Source organism: Aphelocoma coerulescens, chromosome 3 (genome assembly GCF_041296385.1).
Source record: "Aphelocoma coerulescens isolate FSJ_1873_10779 chromosome 3, UR_Acoe_1.0, whole genome shotgun sequence".
Classification (NCBI taxonomy): domain Eukaryota; kingdom Metazoa; phylum Chordata; class Aves; order Passeriformes; family Corvidae; genus Aphelocoma; species Aphelocoma coerulescens.
This window is the reverse complement of record NC_091016.1, coordinates 13,577,825-13,598,482: the sequence shown is the minus strand read 5'-3', so window position 1 is coordinate 13,598,482 and position 20,658 is coordinate 13,577,825. Positions and strand designations below refer to the sequence as shown.

At 41.3% G+C, this 20,658-nt stretch overlaps 1 protein-coding gene across 4 annotated transcripts in view; it reads right to left on the bottom strand.

Annotated features, from left to right (window-relative positions):
- Positions 1-1,696: 1,696 nt before the first annotated feature.
- PELI1 (pellino E3 ubiquitin protein ligase 1) overlaps positions 1,697-20,658 on the bottom strand; it is a 43,676-nt gene continuing 24,714 nt past the window's right edge. For 3 of the 4 annotated variants that reach the window (XM_069009092.1, XM_069009090.1, XM_069009089.1), the window contains exons 2-7: positions 9,582-9,726; positions 9,212-9,341; positions 7,591-7,692; positions 5,407-5,604; positions 5,091-5,279; positions 1,697-4,135 (exon numbers count right to left, since the gene is read on the bottom strand). In XM_069009092.1, the coding sequence (XP_068865193.1) occupies positions 3,569-4,135; positions 5,091-5,279; positions 5,407-5,604; positions 7,591-7,692; positions 9,212-9,341; positions 9,582-9,652 (1,257 nt within the window). In that variant the 5' untranslated portion in view covers positions 9,653-9,726 and the 3' untranslated portion in view covers positions 1,697-3,568. Of the gene's footprint in view, positions 4,136-5,090; positions 5,280-5,406; positions 5,605-7,590; positions 7,693-9,211; positions 9,342-9,581; positions 9,727-19,078; positions 19,212-20,658 lie in introns of those variants that run through there. The other variant, XM_069009091.1, reaches the window with a different exon arrangement.

Below are 20,658 nucleotides of genomic sequence, written 5' to 3'. Positions count from 1 at the left end.
TTCTCCCCAGGGAAAGCCACAACAACCTCCCTGTCTATGCTCCTGCCCTCCTGCCAGCACCCTGTGCTGCCCCACTTCTGCTTTGGGGAAAAAAACAAAACAAAAGGGCTTTATTAGCCAGCTGCTGCCTTCCACCAGTGTTAAATCCATGCAATTTCCTACAGCTGAAAGGCAAATTAGTTCATTAAATCACCTGCTTTACACATAGCACTGCCCAGAACAGAGCAGCCACACACAAACCAGAACACTGGCTGCTCATTTCCAGAGGCACTTCTGCAGAGCTTCACTGAACTTTAAGGCTACAGAAGTACCTACACTTAATGTCATTTTCACATTCATTCCCTTAGCAGTTCCTTATACCCACAGTGGTCTCCCAGGGAACAGTCCTGGCCCATCTGCTGGTTGCATCACCAGTGCTGCTTGCCAGGAGCAAACCTTTTAAAAGCAGGCCTCAAGTCTCACCTGGGGCTGGTCTTTGCAGCTGCTTTAGGGGCTGGTTTAGGCTGTCACAAGTGGAGCTGTGATTGTCTCAAAGCCAGCACGGTGCCACCTCTTGCAGCCCCAAAATTTGTTCAAAAGGATTGGCCTTAAATTTGGAGTGCTTCAGTCACCTGGTTGGAGTACTTTTAATCTGAAATTCATTTTGCCATTTACAGAAGACTATTGCAATTGTTTACCAAGGAACAGAAGTCTGTTAGTCAAAGATGGAACCACAGTCAGAGCTGCTGCTGTTGGTGATGGAACTTGCTCCTCAAACTACTCAACAATTGCTATGCTGCCTTTGACAGTGGGATTTCCCTGTCTCAAACATCTGAATGCTCATGTTCTGCCCTTTTAAAAATGGGATTAACAAACCCAGCTTGGGTCAAGAAAAGTACACAGAACAGGCAGAGCATGGGGCAGACTGAAGAGTGCCCTTAGCCTAACACTCCCCAGAGACACAGCCAGTTCTGCTTGGACACCTTTGTCTGGGATGTATTTTTTTGGGAGGGGGGGTGGGGCGTGAGGAGAGGGCTAGAGAAGTACAGTGTAAGCACAATGTATCAGATGGGGTAGAGCCTTAACAAGGGCTGCATGTTGGGCATGACCTTCTCTTCTGCCCCTCTGCAGTCGGATGTGCATGTGGCCAACTGCACCCCTAGCTCCACACCGGCCTCCAGCTGGACCTCCAACACCACTGTCCATACTCTTCCTACCATCCTGTGCTCCATCTGTGCTCACAGTTCAGCTCTGCGTTACTCATACTGCTGTGTAGCTTTCATCATGTCCTTTTCTGGTTTTTCATGTTCTTGAAGTCAACAAGGTCAGGACCAGAGAAGTGTCAATTAGATTTTGTGGAAGATGGAATCAAGAACTCTTGTCATTTTAAAAGAGCCCAGACATTTAGTTGAGATTTTGCTTACATTTCAGTATTTGTAACTAACTTTCTCAGGGAAGAGATAACTTAACTGTGTCTTTTAAACAGCAATCTCACCTTTAACACAGAGTTAAATATAAAACACATTGAGAGGACACATCTGAAAGGAGCCATTCGAAGCCATGACCAGGCAAAATGTCCAAAGTCTTTATAGCTCCTGCTTCTCCATGCTCTTAATCCACATGTGCAGAACAGAGGGACACCTGAGGTGACAACAGAAGGGCCATCCCCAGCCACCTTTCCCATCTCTTGGAAACAAAGCCACAGACAATCCCAGAATTTCTGTTTTTGAAAAGTGTTTACTCACGTAGTTTAAATAAATTAATTTGCAAATAAAAATTAAAACTACAGTATACTATAGTTTGAATAAGATGATTAGAACAACTACAATACAGGGATTTCTTGCTGCATAAATTTCATTACTTAATGCATATAATCTGGAAAATGTCAAAATCAGTTATATTTCTATGAAAAGGGAGTAACAGCAGTTACTTGTACATGACAGCTAACTGAATTTATAGCACAGGTTTCCTGACACATGCATTTCCTGAGTGAACCAAACAATATATATAATTTCTTTTTAAAAATGGAGAAATAATTGACAGTCAAAAATAAGTAATTCATGACATCTAAGCAACACAGGTCTCTTTAAACAAATAAAATTTTAGAACAGCTTCAAAAGAAAAATGAAAGCTTTGCTATAAAGTACAGAAATTCGTTACTGTCAATTATACAGTACATATTTAAAAAAAAAAAAAAGTATGAAGCTGGCCGAAAAAGCTCAAATCAATCCTAAAAAGGTCAGGTTGTGTGTTTGCCATGAAGCACAGTGGGCTGGCAGCAGAGCTGCATGTAGTGCACTGGTCTTTTCTGGTGGATACAGAGGGGGAGGAAGGGGAGAGCAGAGAGAGACCAGTAACCAGAGCCCACCGCAGCATCTCACACCGAGGGCCTGAGCCCAGCCCAGCCCCAGCTCTCCCAACAGACTGCCAGCTGTGCCCAGCTGTGCGAGGATGCAGGGACACAGGCACACATCCCCTGGGTACCAGGCTCCACCTCTGTTCCACGTGTGGCCCAGATGAGCATCTGCACCTGGCAGAGGGGTAAAGGCCAGGCCTGAGGCCCCCCCCCCCAGCAGGTGGAAGGCTGAGCATCCAGCTGACAAAACCCTCTCAAGCTGGGACTGTGGCCAAGTCACAAACTGCTCCCCACACGTGTGCCCAGCTGCGTCCACCTCTCCCCTCACCACCCCCCCTCCCCAAACAGCAAGGAACAGAACAAGCCTCATCTTTCAGGTCTGTTCATGTTTAACATTGGAAAAATCCTCACAAATGTCACTAATGCTAAATAAAGAGAAGTGTTAGCGTGAAGGGAGAAAAAAATCCTTAATCTAGACTAAGTTGCATATTCAAAGAGTCTGGTAAATATTCTCCTCATAACCAGATCTTAAGTACAGTCCTACCAAAAAGACATTTTAAGAAGTCCTTCTTAGCTACCTTTCAACACAGTTAAAGCACAACTTTATGCCATCATAATTTGCATTAGCTTTGTTTAAAAAGCATTTTAACTATTCTAAGAACTCAGTATTTTAGATTAAAAGATTTTTCTACCATTTTCATCCCACGTTCTTCTCCATCCAGAACTACTCTATACATCCAATCGCTGGATGTAACACACTATGACCATGCTACTCTCTACACATTCTAAATATTTTCAATAATAAAGATAAATAGAAAAGAGTTAATATACATGTTATATTTTACAATGTTTGCATCCAAGCTGTAAACTAATGTTCTTTGAACTATTTACCCTCCATATACAAAAAGAATGAAACACCTTTCAAACACTGTGGGCATATGATTCAAAAACCATTAAACTGAAGGCATTGAAGTTCACTCTACAACACTTCCTTCACCTCTTCTGAAGTAGTTATTAACTAAAAAAAAGCAGGAGGTCTCCCCCTTCTTTCCCCATTTCTTCTATTTCCAGACTTTTCTCAATAAAGAGGGATTTAGCTGTTGTAACAAAAAAACCAAAAAATTCTTCATCTTAATGCAAACCATCAAAGCCCAGAGAATACGAAAAACAGTTGGTTTAAAAATGAGAATCGCTTAGCTTATCAGTTTACTGCAGTCCTTGGGAACACCTGTGTTAGTCGAGAGGCCCTTGGAAAATGAGCCTGATGTAACCCTGCTCACCAGCCAGCTGATGTGCACAGAAGGGACAGGCTGCGTGAAAAGTGTGAGTACCGTGAGGAAGAGGAATTTGGGACCAATATGCAGTTGTCTTTTCTGAGCACACGTGTCCACACGGGCTGAATGCATGAGTTGGAGGTCCGGCATCCACATAAAATCCTGCTTCACACCCGAGCCACAGAGGCACGTAGGGGCCGACGGAGCGGCACATGGGGCACTCGCGGTCCTTGCCGTCCCTCTCCTCTTTGTTCCCCCAGTTGTGGTAGCCGTGCACGTGGCCGCAGTTCAGGTACACCCACGGCTGCTTTTCGTCTACGACATCTTTTCTCTTCATGCTGGGGAAGGCCAGGGTGTTGAAGCCCACGGGGCACTGGGGCCTGGCTGCGTTGATCTCCTGCCTCAGAGCCTCCAGGTGCTTGACGGTCGGCGTGCGCGAGAGCCCCTCGGCCGTGCGCCACAGCAGCGTCGCCCCGCACAGGTCGATCAGGGAGCCGTCCTGCAGCTGGTTCGTCTCGTTCTCAACCTTGACGTGGACACAGACACAGAGAGCTGTCACCTAAGGGTCTCTGAAGAGTAACAACGTGCACTTCCACAATGCAAATCTGCCTGGAAGATCCATCAGATCCATCAGTTGTCTACACAAGACACCCACAGAGAGCCCAGTATCAGCTTCTCTCTTCCCTCTTTTTTTTTTTTGAAAAAAACCTCACCCCAACATCTTAAGAGATTAATGTGTGCATTAAAATAGACCACACTGAGTCAAGAACAGCTCCTCTCCCACTGTCAAGAACAGCTCCTCTTAACAACTCCTCTCTATTCCATCCCTATAGCACTCCCCAACTGTGTTACTTGAAATGGCTCAAAGAGCAGCACAAGCCTGGTTTAGTCCTCCACCATATTTTAGGCTGTTTTCTTAAAACATCCCTTTACACATGGCTTTCCCCTCCTCCAGTCAGCACTCCTAGCTAAATACGTCACTTAAAGTGTTCAGTGTAGCATTTCTCTTTGCTGAAACATCACACCAAACCCAAATACCTCCTGAAAATGTCACCAATGCTTTGGAAACAAGAGGAAGAGGGAAAACTCAGAATGCCAACATAAAAATGAATATCCAGTAAAATTATAATGATTCTTCATTATTCTATAAAAAAAGGAAAAGTTGGAAAACCAGGAAAATACTTGTAGAATGTGCACAGGTCTGGGAGAGTTTGCAGAATACAGAGTAGGTTGGGAACTCAATTTAGGAGAGCAGCCGAGCTGTGCAATTAGGTACTAGTTTGCAGATAAACTCAGTCAGTTATTCAGGTTGAGCAAGACACCTTTGTGCACACAAACAGACACATAAAAGGCAGTGTAACTAATTGCAGAGTTGACAACTACACAGAATTCCAGCAGATTCCAGCTCTATGCCCAAACTATACCCCTCATGGCTGCACCATTTAAAACAGGTTGCATAAAACACTGGTCACTCCTCTCACCATTTTTCCCCTCTGTTGAGCTGATCTTGTTTCACGGAGGCTGAACACATTCCCACACACAGAAATCTCTCTCCACACCCCTGGCTTGGAGTCTTCTGTGAATCCATTACGAGGATGCATAACAAGAACTCCATTTGTTGTTAGTCCATCCATTTGCCCATCTGATGTCTTCCACTTTGCAGCTTTCTCCTAAAAGAAATTACATCAATGAGAACTTTTAATTTGGCTGAAGTGGAGCTATGAATTAGTTTAAAAAATAAGCCTGCACTGAACTTTCATTGGAAAAAAAAAAAAAAAAGAAAAAGAATTCCCTTACCCCAAGGAAAATGTTTTTTGAGGAGTCAAATCCTGCAGCATATATTCTTGCTGTAAAGGGAGGGTTTCGTTCACATATGATTCTGCAGGCAAACCTTGATATAGTGCTCTGCACAGACTGTGTATCCGAATTACTCTGACTCCCAGGAACTGTGTCTGTTACTACAAAGTCTATAGGACTCTCTGTTGACCGACCAATCTGGAAAGGGATTAAAAAAAAAAAAGTGGTCAGAAGTTTGTCTTTGGGTCTAGGAATATTCAAATTCAAAGCACTTAAAAGCAATGATACAAAAATCATGGCATTACAATTTAAAGCATTCCTGTCTAGCAATATATCAATTTAAGTTTCTAAAGCTTCATCTGAATTGATGAATTTTTCTGCCTCCAAATGATCAAAGTTATTCTGAAAGCTGGGTACAGCCAAATGAAGGAAGGAGAAATAAAATGATGCAATTAAATCAATTCTGAGATGATTTCCCATTGAAGGCCTTTTCATCAGAGAGGTTACACTCAGGTCAGGCAGACCAGCTGCAGGAACACCAAAACAGCCAGGGAACAGCAGTCAGAGGGAAGAACAGTGACATGCAGTCACTTTGCATGCCCAGAACATTCTCAACAGTGCCAGACTAAGTCACCGTACAGATGTATGAAATTCAGATTATGTGAGCTGTCTCTTCAGCTCTGGTGGGCACTGAGGAGCAGCAAATCTTTTGTGAAAGACCAGGTACCAGGTGGTTGTGGCAGAGAGGGGCTTCATTTACTCACAGAACACAAGAATGTAACAACATCTGACTACAGTCAGGTTTCTTGGTAGCTGTGCCTCCTTTTCTGGCTGTAGGGAACCACAAGTTTTGCAGTCCCACACAACTCTACTGAGTTTGATAGAACTGCATGGGTATCACTGCTTTTCCAGTCAACTCATCTTGTCCTTTTCCTTACAAAGTAAGAAGCAAAGTAATAACCCTTTCCCAAACACCCACAAAGCTGGGTTTAAAGCCCCCTTTACATACTACTACTCACTTCCAAAGCTCTCAGGCTCTTTGAAAATAGGTGGTTATATTAAGACTGATTAACTGCTGAGCAAGAGACCCAAAAGCTTGAGGTGCTTTTTGGTGAGGGCTGGAGAGCTTTCATGAGACTAAAACTGCTTTGTCAGAATGTATTTTTCTATTGCTTCTTAGGCAGGATAACCTGTGAGTACACAGGGACTGCCAGGGGCAATTCCAGAGCAGCACACATGCCAAAGCATGCCTGAAGAGAGAACACTCACGCAGACAATAGCTTATGCTGCGGTGATTTCATTACAGTCCTTTTGCTCTGTTGTGTTTGCAGTTGCAAAGCAGCTTCCTCCACCACTTCCCAACACCTCCCACCTCCTTAGATCCTACAGTGGCGTCACAGCAAAATGCTGTGACAGCAAAACTCCTTGCCATAAACTAGAGGCAACAACGAGGAGGGGGGAGGGGAAGCTACACAAGATCACGGTCTGGGAATCAGAGAGAACAAAGCACACATTAAAAAAAACCCCAAAACAAAACCCTTCCTTTTGAGAAAAACAGGAAACAATTATAAGATATGAGGGCACACCACAGCTGCAAATGTGTTTGTGGTCCCTTGTCATACACACAGGAACTGCAGCAAAGTTGTGAACTGCCAGCATCAGCACTGAGGCTCCTCTCTTCATTTCTCCCAGTGCTTTAGACATTTCTGGGTTTGCTTAAAGAAGTTCAGAGTATTTTTCATATTAGTTGTGCCAAAAGCTTTCCTGTGTTTCCACACTGTATTTCTTCTACCCTGTCTCCAACTGGCTGATCCCAAATCCCTTTGTAAATGCCAGAAGCAAAGTTCCAAGCGCTTAAAGAGAACAGTGTCCTTTTTTCTTCATTTTGCAAGGAGGGACTAGGAGACAGATTATGTGACTTGCAGACCAGCAATCAAAGGCAAAACCATAATCTTGAACATTAGTCACAAAAAATCCAAACTTTCACCTTTGCCTAAGTCTAAAAGAGATGAGATGTACAGACACACAGCCTTGCTCACAGGATGGCCTTGGGAATGAACAGAATTAAATTGTTCTGAAGAGTGAGCACAGAAACTGACACACACAAACTTTTGGGTCTGCTGAGAGGATGCCTTGTTTGAAACTACCAAAAGTGAGAAGACACTTACACATTTACTTACATACCTGGAACATATCTGTGTTGCTGTCATGTGTATATTCAACTACGACTGTCTGGGCCCGAGACAAAGTGTAAGATATGCTGTGTTGGTCCTTGTTACTTATTGCCTACGGAAAAATGCCAAATATTATTGAACTAGTGCACAATAATTCTACAGTACACAGCAGCAAAGCAGACTATATATATATAACACACCAGGCTCTTGTGCTAATTAATGCATTAAGGCAGATGGTTGTTAATGACACACCTGTAGTTAAACTTCACAAAACCCAGTCCCAGCCATTAAAAAAAAAGCTGCAAGATTAATTCAGCAACAGACCAAACTGGTCTCTTCACCACATGCTGCAACTAAATACACATAACCAGGGCATATTATTAGTCATGTTTTGTGTTAAAGCAACACCAGCCTGAATACAAAAGGACAAAACAACCAAACGCAAAGGCTAAAACTGAATGTAACACCTTCATGGTCACCTCAGCATGAACTTGGCTAACAGTAAGGTGAGGACAAAAACTTAGGGACTTCATTCTAAAACCAGGATTTAATACTAAAATCAGTAATGACTGATTTAAGATACACAGACAAAAAAGTGGTGGTAAATAGGGTAAAACGGAGAAACTCAGCATAGGTTGCAGAAGTTGTAGCAAAGTTTGTTAGTCTAGATGTTCATTCTGCATTTACCTACTAGGAACTGACAAACACTTCTAAAAGTGCTGCTAAACAGCACTTACCAGACCATAAAGAACTTGCAAAAAGAAATGTTCTTTTCACAGATCCCCTATGATCATTATTCTACCACAAGAATTTTGGTTAGTAAAATGCTTTTGATTTCAGAATACTTCATAGCATTCCCTGAATTTAGGGTCAATATCCTTAAGCGTCAAGGCATTCTGGCAGTCAAACACTTAACACTACTGTATTTGTTTAAAGGCCTGATCTTGTCACTGGCAATTTCTAAACAACCACTAAGCATCCTCAAATTCCATTGTTTTAGTAGAAATGCTCCATTAGCTATTGAACACAATTGCACACACACTTGGATAGCTACAATACATTAGCTATAATGTATTCATTTTGACATGAAATACAGTTCAACTTCAGGGCCCAAGCCCTTCCTTTACTGCTTCTTAATGGGAACTCTGATTACAAGCCCCATGAAACATACCCTGCAAACCCACCCGTCCTGATCCCTGGGGAACTCCTACCCATTGGATGGAGCAGCAAGTGCACGTGGAGCTTTGGCAAAGGATCATTTAAAAGTCAGCTGCATGTGAAGCAAAGTTAGTCCTAAAGCAGAGTGAGTGCAAAACCACAAAGCCTAGAACAGATGTCTGTAGTGAGTTTGGAAAGAAAGCAAAATAGAAAGTGCTTTATGACTAGCCTGTGCCCAGAACATTCATGTTTCAAAACTAATTATTTTTTTTCTGGCCATGGCAAGGACTAGGCAACAAATCATCTTCGCCAAATTGTTTCTTGCTAACACTGACAGGTACTAAAAACTTTTAGATAAACACAAACCATTCTTTTCACAGTCAGAACTTTATGCTGTTTAAACTGTTCCCTGACAGCTCTTTATATGGCACTGGGAGAAATGAGACAGACTTAAGCAGAGAAATGGAGCTTACCTTTGCTGCTTGAGGGGTACAGGCAATGTGCACAGTGCTGGGTTTCACCCCATTTGCTTTGGGCCTTTTAAATAAAGCAAACCTACTTTTCCTTCTTCCTCTATCTCCATTTGGGAGAGACCCATTGTACCTATCAAAAAGCACAGAAAAAGAACAAAGTCCATCATTCCTGTATTGCTTAGCTTCTCATGAGATACAGACCCACAAGAACTTTCATTCTAAGCACCAGGTATTCTTAATTAGTATAGTGTTATTAATTACAGATTTTCAATTATTCACATTTAAATCCAAGAACTGATTAACGCAATGCCCAGAATTACACAAAATTACAGCATAGAAAACCCTCAGACTCTTACACACAAGCACTTACCCCAATACAATCAATTCACCATACTTGACTGGTGCTTTTGATGGATGATTTTCTTGATCAGGAGAAAACATGAGCTTAGCTAATGACTTATTCTCAAATTTCAGGTCTCTGATCAAGAGTTGTGGCACACTTTTTTCATTATTTCCTGTAAAAATAAAACCAAAATTAAGTGTAAGAGAAAATACTCTACTCCAATTACACAAACTTGCACACCAATCTGATACAGTAGGTACAATATTTTGTGTTTTCCATGTTTTGGTTTTGCCTGAAATAATTCTAAAAAACAGATATATAAAACCACATGCATTAAGGTTGCATTGCCTTGAAGAACTGCCAGATCACAAAAAAAAAAAAAAAGCATTTAGAAAATTCCACGGTGGCCTTAAAACATACACATTTGTTTTCCTCCACGCTACTTTTTAGAATAAATGATACATAGCTTCATTTATTATATTTCGTTCAGCTGTTGAGAAGTAGAGGCAGATAGGTACTAAATTTAAAGGAAAAAAACCCCACAAAGCAAGACCAGCTCATTAGCTAGAAAGGAAGAAGTTTTCATGGGAAGTGTCTAATTCAGAGCTTTCCAAGAAGCTTCTGGATTTGCAGATGGAAGGAAGTCGTATGACAATTTGATATCAAGCTTACCATAAAAGTTTAGGGTGTGCAATGTGATCTCTCATGTTTAGCCAGAGACAGAAGTGATATAAACATCTGTTTGAAGGAGATTTCCTGAGGGAATTCCACATAACTCCTAATGAAAACAGTCTTGAAATGCATTTTTCACTCAGACTTCTGCTTTGAGGAACAGTTCTTACTGCATTTTTTACAGCTTCTCATTAGCAGCATTTCCAGACACTTTTGACCTGTGCAGCTCATCTCTGACCTTCCTCTAGAGAAAGCCTACCCAGCAGAGCACTTGCTTGATAAAGAATAAAGCTGATAAGAGCCTGTTTGAGGCTTTCTTTAACAGAAATAAGAACATTCCCTTGGTCCTTCCAGGTGAGTTTTCACACCAACTCGAAGAGCTACTAATCTTTTTCAGTACTGATGGTTAACATTCTGCCTTCTGTGCAAATGCACTTTTTGACCCACACAGCACTTTTTGAATCCTGTCATCAACTTTGATCACAACTACAATGCTGTATCTCCACTTTCTTCTACCTTAACTAGACCATAGTTATTAGCAGAATAGATGTCATCATGCAGATTTTATCTATCCCCATGTTATGTCGTAAGAACAGAGGAAAAGATGTGGCAGTGCTTGACAGCTTCACATTCAGAAGCTGATGCAAAGATCCCTTTACTGACCTTATCTCTACGCCCTCTCCCAGTCTTTGCTTCTTCACAGAGAAGCTTGGCCTTCAACATGTTTTCTCAAATCTACAAATTCATACTCAGCATGCATATGTTGATTGCCATCTGCAATCAGCTCACAGTGCTCTCTAAAAACTCAAGTTTGTTCCTTCATGCTATTCCATATATTTGGGAAGGCTTCTCACAAATACAGGCAAAGACATCACACTGTACTCAAAACGTTTGCTATGATGCCTGCAAAACACAGCCAGGAGACTGAATAGAAACCTTTTTGTTTCCCCTTTCATTTCTCATTATTTTCCAAATCTCTTTTGTTTTTCAAGTCTGGGTACTGTAGATTTCACAGTGCTTGAAACAAGTTAACTGCAGCCTGTCTTTGTGGCCAGCACACACATAACATTATCCCAACAGTACTGAGAGATGTGTGAGTGCATCACAAACTCGATTTGCACAATGCTGCTGTGAAGTGCCTGTGTCCCATCTCCAGGACAGTGACACCAAGCTATTTCTCCTGCCTGGGAAGCAGTGAGCACTTTGAGTCAGCAGCTGTCCTGGTTCAAGCCTTAGGGTACCCATCCTCAGCTGCTGCTCAAAGTGCATTTTACTGATCCAACAGTCTTCCTCTGTCACACAGGAACAGCAGCAGTTGCACAGGAGAGAGTCAAGGAATACAGTTTGCTCCAAAGCATTTCTAGATTGCTGACCCAAGTGTAGTGGTAACTCCCCTGGGATTTCGAGGTTACTCACTGTTGTAGGTTTTGTCTTTAAAATTCTAAACTAAAGACATTAAAGCAAACTTATCACATGAAAAGGTGACCTCAAATCCGTATGATGCCAGTAGTCACAACACACTGAAGTGAAGATCACCCTATTTGATAAAGAGGGCCCCACAACATTAACTGTGTTCACAATTTGCATGTCTTCCAGGGTCCTCCTTGCCTCCTGGCATCACACCCGGCTTTGGAGCACCACACTTTCTGAAACTATGAACCTGTGAACACACCTCAGGGCTGCTTTACTGACGTTAATACTGAACTATATAAATCCTAGTGTTTAATAGTGCTCAGTTCTTTACACACATTTCCCTTCTAAAGTATTTCTATTTAAGAAGTGAGTATGAATCTTCATAATTTATCTGTATATGAAAATAAGGATATATTTTCTATGAAGTATTTTTACAATCAACTCCAGCATTTTTTATTTTAAAATCTTCTTGCATTATAGTTGCTTGTATAGCTGTCTTCTAAAAGAGCTCATGTTCTCATCTCCTCCCCACATGATTAACCTATTTTTTGCTTGAATATTGATCTCCTCAACAGCCTCTCCCCTGCATTTCAGGCTTCTTCACATACAACTTCTTTCATCTTGGCCAACAGTTGTCCTCTGCCTTGACATTTAACAACTCACAAGAAATACTGCCATGAAACCTACAGCAGTGCCTATTAGGAAACAGCACAGGACTAGGAAATACCATGACACGGTAACCAAAGATTTAAATAGTATAACCCCACATTAAAGTGTTAGATAAAGAGATAATCCTTTCACTTAGAGAAAGTGGGAAGGCAAACATTAAAAATAACTTTAGCCATTAGTACAAGAACAGGTTTGGTGCAGCTTCTCCTCTTCCTCTGTTCATCCAAGTGAACAATTTTAATGGAAAGCTAAAAAAATACATGTCTCAGACTGAGTCAACTTCAAAGTCTCATGAAAGTAACATGTTAGAGGAGACTCTAAAGCATTACCTGCACAAGTGGCCAGAGACCTGTGCAGAAACAATAAAAGGGGTCAGCAGCTCCCAGGGACAGACCTCAGCAATACAAGTAGTTATATAGAGAATCTCAGTATAAGGAAAGATGTCCCACATCTATCGCTCAGCTCCTCTTTAAAACACTATCTTTTGCTTTACATTTAAAGAAATCCACACAAGTTTATTTTGCACATGATGGAAATCCACTTCTTATTAGACTTAAGGAAGGTTTGAGCGTTAGAAATCTAGAGCCATCATTAATAACACAGCTTACTCATCCACTTTCAGAAGTCTGGCTGGAATGTTTGAACTTCATTTTTTTAAAAATACATCTCAGAACCTTTATGAGCTTCACACGCCACTTTCACAACTACTACACCCCCAGATTACTTCAACTCAAGCACATACAAAATTCAGCACTCCCAAAAAAATAATCAGTCCAACAGACACACTACTTCTCTTCCACTGTGATCAGCCTGGTGCACTGTATAAAAAAGAAAAATATTTTTCTTCCCAAAAATAATAAAGATCAACGATATGCTTCCAATGAGGTCCTGAAGATCAGTGCAAGGGAAATTTTGTGTCTGCAAATAAAACTCAAGTGCTGTCCCACTAGAGATGAGTCTAATCTGCCATGGGATAACATCTCCAGTCCTGAAACAGAGCAGGCTTATGGATCATTTAAAGCTGAATGAAGAACTCACTGGAAGGAATGCTGTTGAGTAGAAGAAAGGGATCCACTAAAATATATAATGGGCCTTCTCTTGTAGTATAACCTGACCAGTTTTAATTCCTACAGTACTATAGGAGACTTCTTCAAAAAGTTATGAAAGGCTAATTAAAAAGACAACTTGGCTCTCAAGTGCCAGTATATAGCCAAGGAATGGACTTTTTGTTCAAAATACATGCAAATTACATTTTTTCTGCTTTTTGCAGCAGCATTTCCAAACATCAGTGGAACAGGCTTCATTGGAACAAGCTCTGAACAACAGACTCTTCTAAACTCCTCCAAGAACCTTTGACACTGATAAGGAATAAGATGCCAATTACAAGATCCCATCTCATCCAACATTCTTCCAAAAATCACAGTACTGGCAGCAGCAAACATTTCATGTCAAGATCTCTGCTTCTGCCAAAGAGAAGAGACCAAAGCCCGAAAGCCCTTACCTTTGCACAGCCCTGTATTATGGATTTGAAAAGATTTTGTGAATAATGCAACTTGCATGGCTAAAGGTGAGCACAACTGTTTGCAGTTAGCCCCAAACCACAATGGGTACTAGTTAAAACCCTCCAGTATCAAGAACAGGAAGAACTCATGAACAGGTAATACCTTTTTATTCTTAACACTGGTTCCTCTGGGGACAGCAGAAAGTTCAATGAGGATAACTCGCTCAATACTATCACGTGCAACTGTTTTGAAGGACTGGAAAGTGATAAGAACTAAATTGAGAAAAGCATTTAAAATTTGCTTGAGTCTGGTTTCATACAAGCCTTCCTCTTCTCCAGTACTCACTAAAGTCACAGAAGGCAGACTGCTATAGCAGAGAAAGCAAGCCACAGATTTCTGACTCCATTCCAGTAGAAAGAAAAGTCATATCAATGTAATCACTCCTGTCTCATGTAAACACTGGTCCCTGCATCCAGACTATCCCCTGGGAAGACCTCACAAACCATGCTTCAGAGTACATGAGGTTAAGAGCACACTTTCATTGAACACGTCATTTTCCGTGGGGGACAGAGACAGATTGAATTTTGGTTGGTTTTGAGCTACCAGCTCTAGCTTAGCAGTCATCCTCAACCGTTCAGCTGCCTTTCCTGATCATGAGACTCACTCACAACTAGGCTTAAGTTGCTTCAGCAAGTCCTCAGATTTTGTTTGCAGTAAGGCACAGCACCTTGTGAATAAGTTTGCTATTTCTTAGACCAAGCACAGCTTCTGGAATTGTGGCAAGAATAGCAGTATCTTAATGGTTAAAATGGGGCAGGGGGAGGGGAGAACATAAATTCAATGAGCCCAAGCAGAGATTCATTAAACACTCGGCTGCAAGCTAAAAATACTAGAATAAAAGTCTCTTTGTAATAAATTACCGTCATTTTCTAAACACAGAGCCAGCATTATAGGCTGCTAGCAACTGTAGCTAGTGCCAGACTAGCCCTTTTCTGAAATACTGCATAGAAAACCACTTTCACAGTATAGAAAGAAGTCCTCTGTCAATGAATATATTAAAATAAAAATATGCTGATTCAGATGCAAAAAATGGGAATTTTCCCCTCCATTTTTATAATATTATCTTTATTTTCTACATCTACATATTTTAACTTTTTGAGCTTTTTTTTTTTTTTTGCTTTTAGAAATAAAGCACAAGACATCTTATCTATCAATGTTTTTATTTTTATACTATTTGCTATTCTCCACTGACTACCCTTGCAATTCTCACATCCAGCTCTTCCCTCAGCAATTCTGTGCTAAACCAGAGGGAATAGGGACAAAATGGAATCTAGTCCTTTTGACAGGTATGCAGTGACAGAACAAGAGGCAACAAACAAACTACAACGCAGAAAATCCTGATTAGCTATTGGGGAGGGGGGGGGGGGGAAACCCCCAATCCACAGAGGTTATGAGATCTCCATCCTTGGAGACCAGCTGCATGTGGCCCTGAACAGCCCAATCTAAGGCAGCCCAGTTCCATTTTGAGTCTAGGGACTGAATCAGACAACCTCCCAATCTAAATTATTCAAGGAATACCATTAATTTTAGGAAGTCCACATAATTTTATCAAGCAACTGGAATATGCACTTAGGTGCACTTTTGACCAGTTAGACATAAATTATAAGTAACTCCATTACCAAAGAAACAAGATTTTGTCCTTATCCCTCAAGATTTACATGTTACTGCCTACAACTTTATTTGGATTTAAAACCCCATACTGCAAACAAACAATTCCCATTGAATAGTGTGACAATACCTGACAAGATACAAGTAGGACCCAAGTTTGCCAACATCCATTTACACATTTAAGCTCTTTATCACTCCAGTTTCCACTAGGCAAGTCTCCTGTGACTGCAAGATCAGAAACCAAAATCCTCTAAATACATGTACAGTATTTCAGCACTGCGTATTCTCTTCTGTGGTTACATCTCACCACTTCAAAGTAAAAATCTTGATTTCCAGATTTAAACAACCAGAATACCAAAGTTAAAAGTCACTGTGAGATACAAGCTGTAGAGAATACTAGTCCCCCAAGATGAAGGTATTTGCAAGCATGGAAGATGGGGGAGGCAGTAAGTAATCAAAGAGAAGGGGGGAAAAAAAAAAACAAAGCCTCAAAAAAACCAACCCAAAAAACCACAGTAATTCCCAGCAGACTGACTGCTTGTTTGAGTATGTGTTCCCACCAAGCCCAGGTTGCACAAACAGTATCAGTAATGTTACTGATCTCCACTGGTGCGAGCAACAAGGAATCAGCTCCTTGCATCACTGTTTCTGAAAGCTGAGACAAAGGTTGAGAAATCACTTTCTTCTACATGACGGGTGAAGTAATTTTCACCACTGGAAAATTATTCTCCTTTAACTGTTTTTCCCTATTAATCTTTTTGTAAGCTGCTATTAAAATAGTTTTTACTGAAGTGATCACTGGGTAAAAAGAGCATGTGTTTATCAACCATCGTTTTAACACTTCTCCCAGTTTCCAGTTAAAAACAAGCTAATGTTTCCTTCCCACACACACCTGCAATTTTAACATCAGCAGGTTTTAGACTCCACTTTTTGAGATTAGCCACATTCTGCCTACAGCTTGCATCCTTCACTACAGATGCACAGGGAAGGTATAGTGATGCATCTGTTAGTGCAATTTAAATGCCTATCACTTTAGATCAATAGCCATACAGTACCTTTCTAAGGAAGGATAATTCACTTTTTTATTTCTAGAAAAGGGAGTTTATCAGCATCAAAAATCCCAAAGAAGAAGCCTTGGGAGTGTGGAGTATCAGTCCAGCCTTTTACTTTAGTATGGCTTATTATTTCCTTAGTCTATACTGCACACCTTTTCTTTTATAACTCAGAATAAGCTTAGTCATCCACTATACATACACAAGAGTCTTATGATATGAAAGCAAGACAAAAATAAGATACCAAAAACAAGACAATGAGGCCAAGCTCTGAAATGAGCAAGCAGCTGATCCAGCACAAGACACCAAGCATAAACCAATGCAACAGCTATCTACTATCTACTACTATGCCTTGAGAACATCTGTAAAATCTCAGTAGAGGAGTTTTTCATTGTCACAAACAGAATGAAAGCATCTTTTTACCATGGACATCTGCCATTAGTGGTCTGGTCATCGTGGAAGCAAGTCATGCAAGAGTCAGAGCACATACACACACAAAAACCCATTGTCTGTAGACACTTTGAAAGGGGCATTAACTTGATAGACAAGAGTAAATCTACTGTTCTGCTCTAACACCACAGATAACTTTGTTCAGTCTAAGAAACAGCAGTTTTGGTTGAACTGGCATCTAGCATTCTGCTTCAAATTCTGTTCCAGTCTCAGAAGCAAGTCTGAGAAGTTCACAGCAATTTCAGGAAAGACAGGAACAGCGCCTTGAGGACAAGCAACCTTGCTCAATGAACAAGGGAAGTGATTTAGAATAGGACTTCTATAATAGGCACCTATATGAAAATAGGTACTTTATGATAGTACTCAAAAATAGCATTCCTCTTCAGAAGACCGAAAAAACCCATCTAAGCACAGGGGCCTCATTTCAATCAGACCTCTGCTAACTTCAGTTCTCTTACTCTGAACTGCCATTGATGACATGAGAATGGAGTTGGGTATATTAAACCTGGCAGATTTATATAATCAATAATGCTCCACTCCAACAGACTGACAAAAATCAGTTCGGAAAATATTCCCTTGGAAAAAGAAATAGTCCAGAATTTTTTTCAGTTATGAAAAGTAACAGCTGATCCTCCCCTGAGGAAACCACGATAACCTCCTACGGATTATAAATGATGTAATTCAGACTGCGTGTGGGAAGCCAAAAACATTTGTCTTTTAGCACAAGGTGTCTATTTTAAAGCTGTCACTGCAATATTATCTGTATCCTTAATTAGCTCAGAAAGTTCTTCACCAGTTAACCTGCTCCATTTACACGCAGTCTGAACCCCCTTGCCACCCATCTCCTCCAGCTTTTGGATATAGTGGTGATGAGGCGCAGAGCCTGGCGCGGGGCTCAGCCCCTCTGGCACGAGGGCCAAACACCACAGCTTGTCCTTGCTCCATCAGCTGAACTACCTGTCAAAGTTACTCACGCAAGATACTTCACAAGATTTAATTGCAGCTTTCTCCATGAAATTTTGGCTGCACTTGCACTTTGCCTGTTAGTACAAACTCTGTGTGCTATGCTGAAAAAAGTATAGTTTTGATTTTACCTTCATTTCACTCAGATTATCAAATGAAGTTTACTTATAACCTGTAACCCATGTGAAAAAGCCATAAAACAATACTACATAGAGGCATGCTGGGAGAACATCAGGTGTTCATTAGCCATAGCATACGTGTTTGTATCTTCAGAGAGTGCCTCGCACAAGGACAAGCAGAAAAGAAAAAAACTTCGTACAACACTAGTACAGAAGTACAGTTCTGCTACACAGAACTCTACAGTTAGAAACTTTTAACATCATCCTCTCCACTGCTTCAGAAAAATTATGCAGTATTACCTTAAAAAAAAGCAGTCCCCATTTTCACTTAGAGTCAGTCACGAGAGCAAAACTTCCTAAGAGTTTAGACCAAAACAGAGGCATCTTATTTTTACACAAAGCAATGGAGCTTTTCAAGTCCAGGAAAGTCTACTGTCTGATGCACCTGTACTGAAATGTATGGCTGAGGAGCCTGGGCTTGCAAAAAACCACAATGACTTCTTGTTCTACATGCCTGAACATTAGTGTTTTGCTTTTTATGAGCCTCTGACTTCCTGATGAGGTAGTTCATGTACCAAAGTATCTGCTAAATAGCTGTTTGTATTACACTAAAGCCTTTTCACAGAGCATACTATATCATCTAGCAAAAATAGGAGTTACAGTTACATTTAAAGCCTTTATTTTTGGTTTAGACAACACAAATATTTAACAGCTCCATGAGAAATTCCTCTTGGTATGATTTTATCAGGTAATGACAGTTTTAAGGCACCTTGCTCTGCACCCAAAAAATGAGAAGTGACTGACACTTCTTATGATCAACCAGCACTTATTATGCTGTGCACTTTGAATGTCTCTACCTCTTTGAGGTGGAAGGGCAGCCTGCAGACACACTGCCCGCTCTCAGACTTCCTTTCCACCGCATCACTGAAAATCACTGCAGCTGAGGAGGCTTTTAGAAGAGAGACTGAAACAATGCCACACTAAAAGGGAAAGGCGATGGCATGCAGAGCACTTACCAGGATATTTGCGTCCTCTCAGTATTCCTACACAGTAGAGAAGAAAAAATCCAACCCTTCGATCTTGTTAAAAATCAGCCGAAATCCACCAACTCCTTTAAACCCCCAGCAACTGCCAGACTGAGTGGCTGCTCTGTGTGCTTTTACTTCAGCCGTGGGAAGCGCCTTCTGCCTCAAGAGGGGCCGGCTCTGCCTTGCGTAAGCTGGGTAAACACCGCGGCACCACGCAGCATTGGCTGGAGGCAGAGCCGGCATCCTGCTCCTGCTCCATCAATTCATCCATCCCGGGCCCCAAAAAGGAAAAAAGGAAGCAGAGGGTGTGCTGAGAACAATACTGCAGCCCAATTGCCTGGCAGCTCTGTGGATGAGGTTCTCAGAGAAACACTGATTTATTTCCTTCTCTTACATAACTGTACCCATGCATGCTATACCTTTTCTTTTTTTTTTAACCATAATTTATTAGCCCAGCTAGCTTTCCTCACCTCCCACACAAAGAGTAATTTCTTAATACAGTGAGAATTATACCAGCAGAAAGTCTTCAGGCATTGCTATCTCCGTTTTCACTAACACTGTAAGACTGGACACATGGCACACCTGCAGATGCCACCTGTGTGTACTGGACTGTCATGGCCAATGATTCTACAACAGCTCATTCCTGAAGGATGCACGTTTAGAAAGGCAAATCTGCATGTGGCAGACCAGGTTATGAGCTCATTTCTCATTCCACCAACATCGAAATCACTGCATCAAGCCAGTGGGTGGGATAATTTAAATGTCTGAGCCATAAAGTGGTGATGAAGTTACCACAGCTTCCAAGTTACCTCGTGGAACTGATCATGCAAATGCTGCGAGGCTGCTGCAAGCATGATATGACACAGCAGCTTAACCTTTACATCAAGTTTTACATCACAGCTGTAGTGGGTGAAGAAGGGGTACATGATTAGCCTGGCTCAAGCAATGTAGATAACAGCCTGACATTTCACATCTCCAAGCTGTTCAAGTGACTATTGCTCCTGTTTCTGCTGCTCCCTCCTTGGCTTGCCACCTCAATCTTTTAAACACAATTTTATGGACTGATCTGTCAATGTTTTAAAAAGTTGGGCTATCAGCTCTGTTGATTTTTAGTTGGATCTCTTCCCCAGTTCACCTCACAGTATAGCCACCGGGTAACACTCAAATCTGTAACTGTCAAAACAGCTTTTCTGTTCATAATGCCATAACAGCATAAGTTGCAGCTCCACAGAAGTCAGCTTCATTGCTGAGAACAAGGTGAATGCATCTGTGTTTTCTCTCTTCTCAACCTGTACTCCACAGCCAACTTTCCCCTAAGTAATACTGTACAGCTGTCCTGTTACAGGATCTTGTCACCTACCCAGAAAATTCAGCTGCAGAACACCTTGTCATAGGATATTCTGGATAATAAAATTATACATAGGCTCAAAGACACTTTTTTTTCTTCTACTGTAGATTACTAAGCACAAAGATACCACTTTGCTCCACAGAACTGTTGGAGCTACAGCTGCTGAACACTGGAAAGTGCCTGGAGGAACAGTGATGTACAGGTGCTCCCTTGTTTCCAC